Source organism: Schistocerca nitens, chromosome 7 (genome assembly GCF_023898315.1).
Source record: "Schistocerca nitens isolate TAMUIC-IGC-003100 chromosome 7, iqSchNite1.1, whole genome shotgun sequence".
Classification (NCBI taxonomy): Eukaryota; Metazoa; Arthropoda; class Insecta; order Orthoptera; family Acrididae; genus Schistocerca; species Schistocerca nitens.
Genome location: NC_064620.1, coordinates 613056985 through 613071467, shown reverse-complemented (window position 1 = coordinate 613071467; position 14483 = coordinate 613056985). Strand labels below are relative to the sequence as shown.

General features: G+C 45.6%; 1 protein-coding gene across 3 annotated transcripts in view; it reads left to right on the top strand.

Moving 5' to 3' along the window:
• LOC126195238 (lipase 3-like) overlaps positions 1-14483 on the top strand; it is a 197175-nt gene that overhangs the window by 159875 nt on the left and 22817 nt on the right. For 2 of the 3 annotated variants that reach the window (XM_049933765.1, XM_049933764.1), the window contains 2 exons: positions 2160-2244; positions 10538-10680. In XM_049933765.1, coding sequence (XP_049789722.1) covers positions 2160-2244; positions 10538-10680 — 228 coding nt within the window. The remainder of the gene's footprint in view (positions 1-2159; positions 2245-10537; positions 10681-14483) is intronic. The other variant, XM_049933766.1, reaches the window with a different exon arrangement.

Below are 14483 nucleotides of genomic sequence, written 5' to 3'. Positions count from 1 at the left end.
CTTGCACAAAGTAACAATGCGGACGCGATCGAACCGTGGCATTGACCGTCTAGGCACGGTTGAACTACAGACAATACGAGCCGTGTTCCTCCTTCCTGGTGGAATGACTGGAATTGCTCCTCTGTCAGACCCCCTCCGTCTAATAGGTGCTGCCCATGCATGGTTGTTTACATCTTTGTGCGGGTCTAGTGACATCGCTGAACAGTCAAAGGGACTGTATCTGTTATACAACATCCACAGTCAACGTCTATCTTCAGGAGTTCTGGGAACCGGGGTAATGCAAAACTGTTTTTGATGAGTGTATAAATAAGAAACAGGAGTGGCCACAGCCCTGATCCCTGGGGCACCCCCCATTTGACCATGCCGCGCTCAGACCTCACATCATAGCCATTCTCAATACCGTGAATAATGACATTTTGCTGTCTGTTCTTAAAGCACGAGGTGAACCAATTGTGAGCTAATCTCCGAATTCCATAATGATCCAACTTCTAGAGCAATGTTTTGTGATCGGAAATGGAAATGAGCGTTTGACGTCATTGGCCGGGAGGCCCCTTGCGGGGCAGGTCCGGCCGCCTTGGTGCAGCTCTTACTACATTCGACGCCAAATTGGGCGACCTGAGCGCCGGATGGGGATGAAATGATGGTGAAGACAACACCCAGTCCCTGAGCGGAGAAAATCCCCAACCCAGCTGGGAATCGAACCCGGGCCCGTAGCACGGCAACACGTCACACTGACCACTCAGCTATCGGGGCGAACATGTTTTGTGATAAACCCAATCAAACGCCTTAGTTAAATCAAAAAAGATGTCTAAAATGTGAAAACTTTTTTTCATCCAACCAGTTCCTCACAGATAAAAGAGAATTAGTATTTTCAATTCTTAAACCACTTCTAAAACCGAACTGTACGTTCGATATCAAATTATGTGAAATAAAATGATCAATTATGCTTACATAGACAGCCTTTTCAATAACTTTAGCAAACACTGATGGCATAGAAATAGGCCTAAAATTGTCTACATTATTCCTTTCTCCCATTTTATAAAGCGGCTTACTACTGTGTACTTTAACTGTTCAAGAAACTGACCATTCGTAAGGGACAAGTCACAAATATGAATAATTACAGGGTTAACGTGTGCAGACAGTACTTTGATATTCTGCTAAGCACTCCATCATATACATGAGAGTCCTTAGTCTTCAGTGATTTAATTATTGACTCAGTCTTCCCCTTGCCAGTATCACAGAGAGGTTTTTCAGACATAAATCTTGGAAAGGCATTTTCCAAGATTCTTAATGTTTCCTTGTAGAAACTAAGTTTTTATTTAATTCACCAGTAATGCTCAGGAAAAGATTGTTAAATATTGCATGTTATCTGACTTATCAGTGACAGAAATATTTTTACTATGGACTGACTTTATATCGTCGACCTTGTGCTGCTGACCACAACCCTTCCTTCACAACTGACCATATGGTTTTAATTTTAGCCTGTGTATTAGCTATGCTATTTGCGTACCACATACCCTTTGCCTTCCTAATAACATTTGAAGCACCTTACGGTACTGTTTGTAATGGGGTACTGTAGCTTGATTGTGACTACTTCCAACATTTTGATGTAATTCCCAGTTTGCTCTATATGATATTCTTACCCCACTAGTCAGCCACCCAGGCTGCCTTTTATTGGTAGTACCCCGTTTAGTACGTTCTAATGGAAATCAACTTTCAAATAGCATGATAAATATGTTGAGTAAACCATTATATTTGTCATCTATGTTATTGGCACTATAAACATTCTGCCGTCATCGTTATCGAGGTTTATAAAACTGTCTACTGCCGTTGTTTTCCCAGATCGTGTCCTCAAGATTCGGTTGCCTCCAGATTTCATTTCATTTAATGGCGAGCTGTCCGTGTTCTTGAGGGTACTGGAGAGGATGAGATGTGTCATGTGTGCTAATTTCTTCTTAACAGTGAAACTACTCTTTTCGACCAAACTGTGCGCTTTACGTGGCTGTGCCTGTAAAATAAACCCCCCGTGCTGTCCCTGAAAGCTTCGCTCGTCCCTTGCACTCCAGTACCTGTTCCCCTGCCTTGTATATCTCATCTTCTGTTTGCATGAAGTGTGTGTACAGTGAATGCGATGTCTGACAGCTCGCGGTGCATTTCAGAAGCGGCTGCCTGAGATCGTCTCGCACGTCAGCTGCGGCCTGCCCACCACCACGTACGCCCATTACCTCCAGAACATCAGGGCCAGTAAGTACCAAATTCTTCAGCAACTTATTCCATCCCTCCTTATCACTAGTTTCTTTTTCCTTTTGTGCTGATGTATTTGACATAGTAAGATAAAGCTGTCTCGAATAATACGCGATTCAAACATAAAATGTGGTGTTTTTTCCAAATATGTTGAAAACAATAATTTCTCCTTCTTGCAACTCTGCCATATGCTAGTGCCTACACTGTTTGATAACTGCTCCGGGACCGAGACGTTACTGCACAGGAATAGTTACCAGCAGTGATGGACGACATGAAACACAGTACAAACATAACAAAGGTGGAGTGACATACTTGTAACGAAACATTGTACAGATTTCACCACATGGGAAAACAGCAAAGGTTGATATCGGACACTAAGTAACGAATATGTTCTCCTCGGGCACGAATCCACTCTTGTTTGAGGGGTATATTGTCCCACACTTCTCTCAAGGGGGTTTTCAGTTCTTGCACGGTTCGGAGAGGGAGTGTTCCTCGATAAATACGACTGCCAAGAGCGTCCCAGACATGCTATACAGGGTTTAAGTCCGGGAATATGCAGGGCATTCTACACGTTCAGTATCTTGACTTTCAGAGGTCCTGTCTCGGTGGGCATTGTCTTCCATAAACAGATGGCCGCGATTCAGAATTGCAACGGTACGTCGCGCAAAGATAAACATCAGTGTTCGGCCGTTGTGAATAATACCTGTCTATTATACATAGTGCCTAGGCCATACAGATGGCGTTCATGAACCTTCTGCGGCGTGTAACGTACTCCCCTATTTATCAGCACAAACTGGTGGGCAGAATCACTTTCCACAATGAAGCGGGGTTTGTCGGAGATCATGACTCTGGACCACTGTTGCTGATCCCAAACAACATGCTCCGTGCAACAACGAACTCTTTCTCGACGATGGCGAGGTTCTAGGCGCTTCAGTCCGCAATAGGTTAGGTTTAAGTAGTTCTAAGTCTAGGGGACTGAAGACCTCAGATGTTAAGTCCCATAGTGCTCAGGGCCATTTGAACCATTTGATGGCGTGGTAGAAGTGGGATTCCTGTAACAGGCTTCCAAAGATACAAACCATCCTGGTTTAATCTCCACAAAACAGTTCTGGCAGAGACAAGGGTACTGGTAGCAGTTGCAAGGTCTGCTGAAATCTGCCTGAGATATCCGCTCATATTCCCCACCAGGGCTACGCATCGATCCTCTTGCGGTGTGGTGGTTCGCCTACGACCACCGGTATGCTGTCGCGCACCATTTCGACCTTCAGCAGGCTTTTTTCAATCACGAGGCGACATTTTTGGGAACACCCGTTACTGTGGTCACAGTAGTGACACTTAGACCAGCTCCGAGCCATGCAACTGCTCGTCCACGAAAGCAAGCACTCAAGTGATGTCTTGCAGACATGTTCCCACACGGCATGTCGCAGTAATCCGTTCCACGAAAAAGCTTCATCATACATCGTGCTCCATGAAATGTCGACTACATTTCCTTCTACTATCATTAGTCCGGTGTTCCATAGAAGTTGTCGGTCGTGCGGTACAAACCAAGGTACTGAAGTTCAACGTCTCACAACGCCATTGTCACGCCTTCCGTTCCTTACACAAGGCCTTGACAGGTCGACGATTCCAATCGGATCAGAGAGTGCAGCATGGAATTACAGACATCTTCAAGTAGCAGCACACGGTGTTTTCCCAAACTGGGATCTTCAACCTGGCAATTTGAATTGTTCCTTAGCATTTGTCAAGCAGAGTAACTCATCGATACCAGTACGACAGCAATCGTATCGTGTTGGTGGTTATAAGGCACTGCGATGTGCCCGACTGATCTGCCGTCCGCATCGCTATGTACATGTGGGCTATTGTACGACCCTGCTTTGCTCGCGCGATTAGTTGTAGGGACGGGAGGGGGGAGGGGATTTTCGCACCCTTATACTGTAGTTCGATAAAAAAAAGGCTGATTCAGCTAAATCATTCACCTAAAATATCTCTGGGAGCGTGTAAGATGTCGGAAATCTGTTTTCACGCAGGTGAATTGTGAGAACGTTCCCAGACAATGATGCATATTCTCTTTTACACTGCTACATTAATAACGTATTATCAAATGTAAGCACAGTAATTTTGGCTATTAGTATCTTAGTTCGAAAATTCGATGGGGTTGAACTGTTCCAAATCCGATTACAATATTTAGAACTTGGTATTTATGACCTTGCCTGCCTAAGGTTCGGTATCTTGGTTCTATTTTGTGTAGCCTTTAATTTATATCAGATTGTAACCGATTTTATCGTCTTTGCTTCGTACTATAATTGAGCTTTTTGACTTTCGTTTTTTACCAACGTCTTTCACCAAAAAGGTCTTGTATTTTTACAACTAAAAATTTTAATTTTCTCTGTGGAGATTCTCTAAAGTGCACTATCGGTTATAAGTGTGTAGTGCTCTACCGAAGGATACCTGTCTTAAGCAGTGCTTACGTATTATGTAAGGGGCGATGAAACAGTTTCCGTTCAAAGGTCGTAAAGTCCAAAATCGGTATACTTGTCAGGCAACATCTTCGTGAGCATTGAGACATTCTTCCCACTGACAAACTTAGTTGAAGATCCCCGTTTAGGAAACCACCGTGTACTGCTACTTGAAGATGTCTGTAATTCCCTGCTGTACACTCTCATCCGATTGGAATCGTCGACCTTTCAAGGCCTTGTCTAAGGAACGGAGGCCGGCCGGTGTGGCCGAGCGGTTCTAGGCGCTACAGTCTGGAACCGCGCGACCGCTACGGTCGCAGGTTCGAATCCTGCCTCGGGCATTGATGTGTGTGATGTCCTTAGGTTAGTTAGGTTTAGGTAGTTCTAAGTTATAGGGGACTGATGACCTAAGAAGTTAAGTCCCATAGTGTTCAGAGCCATTTGTACCATTTTTTGTAAGGAACGGAAGGCGTGGTGGTGGTTAGTGTTTAACGTCCCGTCGATCACGAGGTCATTAGAGACGGAGCTCATGCTCGGGTTAGGGAAGGATTGGGAAGCAAATCGGCCGTGCCCTTTCAAAGGAACCATCCCAGCATTTGCCTGAAGCGATTTAGGGAAATCACGGAAAACCTAAATCAGGATGGCTGGAGACGGGATTGAACCGTCGTCCTCCCGAATGCGAGTCCAGTGTGCTAACCACTGCGCCACCTCGCTCGGTACGGAAGGCGTGGTAATCGCATTGTGAGACGCGAGGACTACAGAGACGGTGCTCGATTGCGCCCCACTTGAGTTGGTGTAACGGATAAGCCCGGTCTCTCAGATCGACCGGCGTCTTTGTGTCGATTTGCGACATTCAACATTTCAAACTGTGATTGTCGAGAGACGCGCCGCCCCCATACACATTGTACGCGTAAGTCTACCTGGGTTTTTCTTTCGGCAGCCAAGAAAAGAATACAGCACCTTGATCCTGTTTGAAGGCATTTGGTAATAATGTCGCCACTGCTCACGTTTCCATATTTACCGTAAAGACATTGTAATGACACGAATATCGCCTGCATGTCGGTGCTTATACAGGGTGGTCCATTGATAGTGACTGGGCCAAATATATCACGAAATAAGCGTCAAACGAAGAAACTACAAAGAACGAAACTCGTCTTGCTTGAAGGGGGAAACCAGATGGCGCTATGGTTGGCCCGCTAGATCGCACTGCCATAGTCCAAATAGGAACTCCCATTATTTATTACATATTCGTGTAGTACGTAAAGAAATATGAATGTTTTAGTTGGACCATTGTTTTCGCTTTGTGATAGATGATGCTCTAATAGTCACAAAATGGTTCAAATGGCTCTGAGCACTATGGGACTTAACATCTGTGGTCATCAGTCCCCTAGAACTTAGAACTACTTAAACCTAACTAACCTAAGGACATCACACACATACATGCCCGAGGCAGGATTCGAACCTGCGACCGTAGCGGTCACGCGGTTCCAGACGGAAGCGCCTAGAACCGCACGGCCACACCGGCCGGCAATAGTCACAGACATATGGCTCACAATTTTAGACGAACTCTTGGTAACACCAAGGTTTTTTTAAATTAAAATACAGAACGTAGGTACGTTTGAACATTTTATTTCGGTTGATCCAGTTTGATACATGTATCTTTGTGAATTTATCATTTCTGAGAACGCATGCTGTTACAGCGTGATTACCTGTAAATACCATATTAATGCATTAAATGCTCAAAATATGTCCGTCAACCTTAATGCATTTGGCAATACGTGTAACGACATTCCTCTCAACAGCGAGTAGTTCGCTTCCGTAATGTTTGCACATGCATTGACAATGCGCTGATGCATGTTGTGAGGCATTGTCGGTGGATCACGATAGCAAATATCATCCAACTTTCTCCACAGAAGGAAATCCGGGGACGTCAAGTCCGGTGAACGTGCGGGCCATGGTATGGTGCTTCGACGACCAATCCACCTGTCATGAAATATGCTATTCAATACCGCTTCAACCGCACGCGAGCAATGTGCCGGAGATCCATCATGTTGGAAGTATAGCGCCATTCTGTCATGCAGTGAAACATCTTGTAGTAACATCGGTAGAACATTACGTAGGACCTCGGGCATGGATATGTGTGATGTCCTTAGGTTAGTTAGCTTTAAGTAGTTCTAAGTTCTAGGGGACTAATGACCTCAGATATTAAGTCCCATAGTGCTCAGAGCAATTAGAATTTTTGAATTACGTAGGAAATGAGTATACATTGCACCACTTAGATTGCCATCGATAAAATGGGGGGGGGGGGGCAATTATCCTTCCTCCCATAATGCCGCACCATACATTAACCCGCCAAGGTCGCTGATGTTTCACTTGTCGCAGCCATCGTGGATTTTCCGTTGCCCAGTAGTGCATATTATGCCGGTTTACGTTACCGCTGTTGGTGAATGACGCTTCGTCGCTAAATAGAACGCGTGCAAAAAATCTGTCATCGTCCCGTAATTTCTCTTGTGCCCAGTGGCAGAACTGTACACGACGTTCAAAGTCGTCGCCTTGCAATTCCCGTTGCATAGAAATATGGTACGGGTGCAATCGATGTTGATGTAGCAATCTCAACACCGACGTTTTTGAGATTCCCGATTCTCGCGCAATTTGTCTGCTACTGATGTGCGGATTAGCCGCGACAGCAGCTAAAACACCTACTTGGGCATCATCATTTGTTGCAGGTCGTGGTTCACGTTTCACATGTGGCTGAACACTTCCTGTTACCTTAAATAACGTGACTATCCAGCGAACGGTCCGGACACTTGGATGATGTCGTACAGGATACCGAGCAGCATACATAGCACACGGCCGTTGGGCATTTTGATCACAATAGCCATACAGCAAAACGATATCGACCTTTTTGCGCGATTGGTAAACGGTCCATTTTAACACGTGTAATGTATCACGAAGCAAATACCGTCCGCACTGGCGGAATGTTACGTGATACCACGTACTTATACGTTTGTGGCTATTACAGTGCCATCTATCAGAAAGCGAAAAAAGTGGTCCAAATAAAACATTCATATTTATTTACGTACTACACGAATATGCAATTAAAAAAATGCGGGTTCCTATTAAAAAAAAAACGCAGTTGATATCCATTTGACCTATGGCAGCGTTATCTAGCGGGACAACCATAGCGCCATCTGGTTTCCCCCTGCAAGCTAGACGAGTTTCGTTCTTTGTAGTTTTTTCGTTTGATGCTTATTTCGTGAGATATTTGACTCGGTCACTATCAATGTACCATCCTGTATACTGGAATCGAAGTCGCGGTACGTTGCATATACGCTGGAGCAACGAAATCCAACAGAAATCCTCGTACAGGACCTGCAACATGCAGTCGTGCATTATCCTGCTGAAATGTAGGGCTCCGCAGGAATAGAATGAAGGGTAGAGCCACAGGACGTAACACATCTGAAATGTAACGTCCACTGTTCAAAGTGCCGCCTATGCGAACAAGAGGTGACCGAGACGTGTAAGTAATGGCACCCCATACCATCACGCCAGTTGATACGCCAGTATGTCGATGACGAATAAACGCTTCCGATGTGCGTTCACCGCGATGTCGCCAAACACGGATGCGACCATCATGATGCTATAAACAGAACCTGGATTGATCCGAAAAAATGACGTTTAGCAATTCGTGCACCCAGGTTCGTCGTTGAGTACACCATCGCAGGCGCTGCTGTCTGCGATGCAGCGTCAAGGGTAACCGCAGCCATGGTCTCCGAGCCGACAGTCCATGCTGCTGCAAACGTCGTCTAACTGTTCGTTCAGATGGTTGTTGTCTTGCAAACGTCCCCATCTTTTGACTCAGGGATCGAGACGTGGCTGCACGATCCGTTACAGCCATGCGGATAAGATGCCTTTCATCTCGACTGCTAGTGATACGAGGCTGTTGGGATCCAGCACGGTGTTCCGTATTACCCTCCTGAACCCACCTATTCCATATTCTGCTAACAGTCATTGGATCTCGACCAACGCGAGCAGCAATGTCGCGATACGATAAACCGCAATCGCGATGGGCTACAATCCGACCTTTATCAAAGTCGGAAACGTGATGGTACGCATTTCTCCTCCTTACTCGAGGCATCACAACAACGTTTCACCAGGCAACGCCGGTCAATTGCTGTTTGTGTATGAGAAATCGGTTGGAAGCTTTCCTCATGTCAGCAGGTGGTAGGTGTCGCCACCGGTGCCAACCTTGTGTGAATGTTTTGAAAAGCTAATCATTTGTATATCACAGCGTTTTCTTCCTGTCGGTTAAATTTCGCGTCTGTAGCACGTCATCTTCGTGGTGTTTTAATGGCCATTAGTGTATATTCAGCAATGTGTCCTGTGTTGAACGCTAGTGTTGTACAATCAGTGCAAGACGTCAGTTAATTTACATGTAACACAGTTAGCCAAAAAAGTAAATGAATAAATAAGTTATATGAATGTGTAATGTCTGTTCTTTGTGACGTGTCTGAAAGAAGGAACACCACGCAGAATCCGTAGCTGTAAAACGTATAACATAAAGTGAAGGAGGAGGGCGAGAAAGGAAAGGGAAGTGATTCTTAATACAACTGCATCAGGACTGTGTGGCATCAGCGGCGACATTTGTGTGCCAGCCCAGGATTCGAACCCTGGGTCTCCTGCTTACTTTTTTTGTTGTTGATCTCATTTTGTTCGTTGCAGTGGTTGTATTTGTTCGGGGCGGACGTCCCGCGACGCCTGTTCGACTCCATCGTCGGTCCATTAACCACTGCACAGCGCGGAGATAGCAGTTATCGCAACTGCTTGGCCTATCTCGGCGTGCCTCTCGGCTGATCCACATTCTTATCTACCTGCAGTCCGTGTGCGCGCCCCCATGGCCACTACTTGGAGATTACGGCAAGCCGGCCGAAATGGCCGAGCGGTTCTAGGCGTTACAGTCTGGACCGCGCGACCGCTACGGTCGCAGGTTCGAATCCTCGATCGGGCATGGATGTGTGTGATGTCCTTAGGTTGGTTGGGTTTAAGTAATTCTAAGTTCTAGGGGACTTATGACCTCAGACGTTAGGTCCCATAGTGCTCAGAGCCATTTGAACCATTTTTGATAACGGCAGGAGATCGGTCCTAACAGTGCATCCGCCCTGAATACTGTGTATCCGTTGCTCATCGAAGTGAATCACATTCAGTGCAATTGGACAATCGCGTCCGACCTCCTGCGGCAATCTCTAAGTAGCGAACATAGAGGACATTGGCCGGGACTGCGAATAAGTCACGCTAGTTGGGAGCGCGTGTTCGCCGAGACGCGTACGGAGACGGTCCGTGCAGCACCGTGTCCGGGGTGGCGCAGTGGTTAGCGAAACTGCCTGTTGAGCCCGAGATTCCGTCTTTTAATCCCAGTCTGGCACACATTTTTTCTCGCCGCTCACGCCGCACGAAGTCCTGATGCAGCAGATATCATAACTTGCCTTATCCTTTCTTTCTCCCCCTTTTTCCTTCAATTTAAACAAAAAAAAATTACATACGCACTTTGTGGTACATACAATTAATCTAGTTAATCAGGTGGTAAAAGCTGACGAATGAGGCCCAGTGTACACACAGTGAAGTTGAACCGCCTTTGCTTACGTGTCTACTTGTGCGGCTACTGACGTTCGCGTCCTCGCAATGGCAGGTTCCGCTGCGTGTCCCCTTGCCGTGTGCTTTTCCTCGTGACGTTGCCCTCGTCTGTAGTTCGCTATTTTCTTCTTCTTCCCGTCACGTCACATACGCACAGTACTCGTAGCGCACGTGGGATGACACAGTGTCCCTCTTGTCGCCCCCAGAGCGCCTGCAGGCGTTCGACTTTGGCCCGGAGGAGAACCTCAGGAAGTACGGCAGCGAGCGGCCGCCGGCCTACCACGTCGTCAACTCGACGCTGCCCACCGCCTTCTTCCTCGGGACGCTCGACCGGCTGGTCTCCTTTGAGGTACGCAGTTCACTGTTGCTAGTAATACCACTTTCATTATTATGGTCAAGTGAGTTCTACTCATTGATATCTACGACTAGTTACTTACTTCAGTTACTTGTCATGGAGCAGACCCATCAGATACTTCCCCTTGTCAACAAAGACATACCACTGGACTTACTGAAACAAATGAAAATCTACACCGACGCAAATGTAGCACCTGACAGTCTTCTCAATGACAAGACCAAGCTGGCAAATGTGACCTTCTTACAGCATTTCCGGTATTTGTTATCTAAGTAAGAGCAGACACTCATGAGCCCCCTTTAGTCTGTCCTCTTACTACTTAATCGCAACCATGACTCTGCCAAAGGAACTCTTCGAGATAGATACACTATGCGATCAAAAGTATCCGGACTCCTGACTGAAAATGGCTTCCAAGTCCGTGGCGCCCTCCATCGGTAATGCTGGAATTCAAAATAGTGTTGGCCCACCCTTAGCCTCGATGACAGCTTCCACACTCGCAGACATACGTTCAATCAGGTGCTGAAAGCTTTCTTGGGGAATGGAGCCCGTTCTTCAAGGACTGCTGCGCTGATGAGAGGTATCGATGTCGGTCGGCGAGGCCTGGCACGAAGTTCAAAATGGTTCATATGGCTCTAAGCACTATGGGACTTAACATCTGAGGTCATCAGTCCCCTAGACTCTGCGCGTACAGTAGCACACGACACCAGCCAAGAATACCCAGACCTCGCCCCGATCATGGAACCACTAACCCAAGACATCCCACTTCCCGCACACCTGACCCAAAGACACAGAAACTAACCCCAGAAAATACACACACACACACACACACACACACATGAACCATAGAACTAAGTTAGACATAAAAAGTAGCATAGACATAAAATTTGTGCAATTGTTCACCACTGCCACGAAAGTCATCCCCTTAAGGTGATTGGAGGACTGGATGTAAACATGAGAGCACCCAATTAACTCAAATCAATTGTATAACATCAAACAATCCAAACCTCCCACCTATAGGAGGCAATATAAAGAAAAGTGGCACTGTCAATGTTAATGTCAATGTTAATGTTAATGCTAATGTTTAAGTATATCCGTCCATATCTATCTATACACATATACACACATGTAGTTAGTAAATAAATAAATCACTTAAGTAATAACATAAAATAGCACCACCACAACTCTCACACATAAAATGAAGCAACACCACACCAAAGCACAAACATCAGTCACCTCAAAGCACATCCGCACTGTATATTACTGTACTGTATTTTTATCGTATGCTACAACCTCTTTGTATTTTAAAGTATTCAAATAGAATTTATGGAGTAATCGTGATGGAAAATATTGTATAATCTATAAAACTTACACTGTATTTCAATATGACTTGAAATCTTTAATCTTTAAACCGCAATTTCTAATTTATTTTATTTTCAATATACTTTATTTTATTTTATGTTTTTGTATACTCTCTCATACTCTATACTGTAAATATGATCAAATGCACTTTTGCAAAAAATACTGAAATAATAAATAAATGAACGTACTTGTACAGCAAAAGGCTGAAAAGGGTAATGCAAGCCTTCAAGCAGCCCCCCAGCACAAAAAAAAGTCCCCTTGATTTAGAACCACTTAAACCTAACTAACCTAAGGACATCACACACATTCATGCCTGAGGCAGGATTCGAACCTGCGACCGTAACAGCAGCGCGGTTCCGGACCGAGGCGCCTAGAACCGCTCGGTCATAACGGCCGGCTGGCACGAAGTCGATGTTCTAAAACATCTCAAAAGTGTTCTGTACGATTCAGGTCAGAACTCTGTGGAGGCCAGTCCATTACAGGCATTTTATTATCGTGCAAACACTCCGCCACTGGCCTTGCATTATGAACAGGTGCTCGATCGTGTTGAAAGATGCAGTCACCATCTCCGAATTGCTCTGCAACAGTGGGAAGCAAGAAGGTGCTTAAAACATCAATGTAGGCCTGTGATGTGATAGTGCCACGCAAAACAACAAGGGGTGCAAGCCCCCTCCATGAAAAACACTACCACACAACACCACTTCCTCCGAGTATTACTGTTGGTACTACACACGCTGGGAGATGACGTTCACTGAGCATTCGCCATACCCTAACCCTGCCATCGGATTGCCACATTGCGTGCCGTGATTCGTCACTCCATACAACGTTTTTCCACTGTTTAATCGTACAATGTTTACGCTCCTCACACCAAGCGAGACGTCGTTTGGCATTTACCGGCGAGATGTGTGGCTTATGAGCAGCCGCTCGACTATGAAATCCAAGTTTTCTTACCTCCCGCCTAACTCTCATAGTACTTACAGTGGATCCTCATGCAATTTGGAATGCCTGTGTGATGGTCTGGATACGTGTCTGCCCATTACACATTACGACCCTCTTCAACAATTGGCGGTCTCTGTCAGTCAACAGACGGGGTCGGCCTGTACGCTTTTGTGCTGTACGTGTCCCTTCAACTTTCCACTTCACTATCACATCGGAAACAGTGGACCTAGGGATGTCTAGGAGTGTGGAAATCTCGTGTACAGACGTATGACACAAGTGACACCCAGTCACCTGACCACGTTCGAAGTCCGTGAGTTCATCGGAGCGCGCCTTTCTGCTGTCTCGCGATGTCTACTGGCTACTGAGGTCGCTGATATGGAGTACCTGTCAGAAGGTGGCAGCACATCACACCTAATATGGAAAATGTATGTTTTTGGGGGAGTCCGGATACTTTTGATCGCATAGTACGATTATATAGAACTAATTACAAGAGCGTTCGGAAAAGTAATGTCTCCGAATTTTTACGTGAAAACTCTTACAGCTTTTTGACATGTTTGCTGCTCAAATTGCACAACTACTGAAGGAAATAGGAAGCTAGGGATCTCTGCTGATGGACAAACTTGTGGGTGGTACATAATTTTAATTTTGACTAGAGAACAACTTTCATTATTACAAAATTACAGAATCAAAAAAAAGCAGTGTAAAAATTTAATTCGGACCTTTGTCTCCCTCTTTTTTTTATTTTTCATAGACTGAATGGATTAAACACAATTAAGATTTTAATTAAACAATTAATTTGAATACAGAACCATAATCAGCGTTGACAGAAAATGTCAATTATAGCTCGCACACAATCATTGTTTGCCTGACCACAAATAGGATACTTATGATACAACATTCAAGTCAAATTTAAACAGCCATAAAATTACCAAAACTTCATGGGCACAAGAGAAAAATAAAAACTTAATAAAATTTAGTAGTCAACAGTCCAAACATTCTTATACTAAACCACCAAAGAAGGAGAACACGGAGTTGAAAACCTCACCAAACAGGAATGATAGCAAGGGTTACAGCGTTCCCCAAGTACACTCCTGGAAATGGAAAAAAGAACACATTGACACCGGTGTGTCAGACCCACCATACTTGCTCCGGACACTGCGAGAGGGCTGTACAAGCAATGATCACACGCACGGCACAGCGGACACACCAGGAACCGCGGTGTTGGCCGTCGAATGGCGCTAGCTGCGCAGCATTTGTGCACCGCCGCCGTCAGTGTCAGCCAGTTTGCCGTGGCATACGCAGCTCCATCGCAGTCTTTAACACTGGTAGCATGCCGCGACAGCGTGGACGTGAACCGTATGTGCAGTTGACGGACTTTGAGCGAGGGCGTATAGTGGGCATGCGGGAGGCCGGGTGGACGTACTGCCGAATTGCTCAACACGTGGGGCATGAGGTCTCCACAGTACATCGATGTTGTCGCCAGTGGTCGGCGGAAGGTGCAC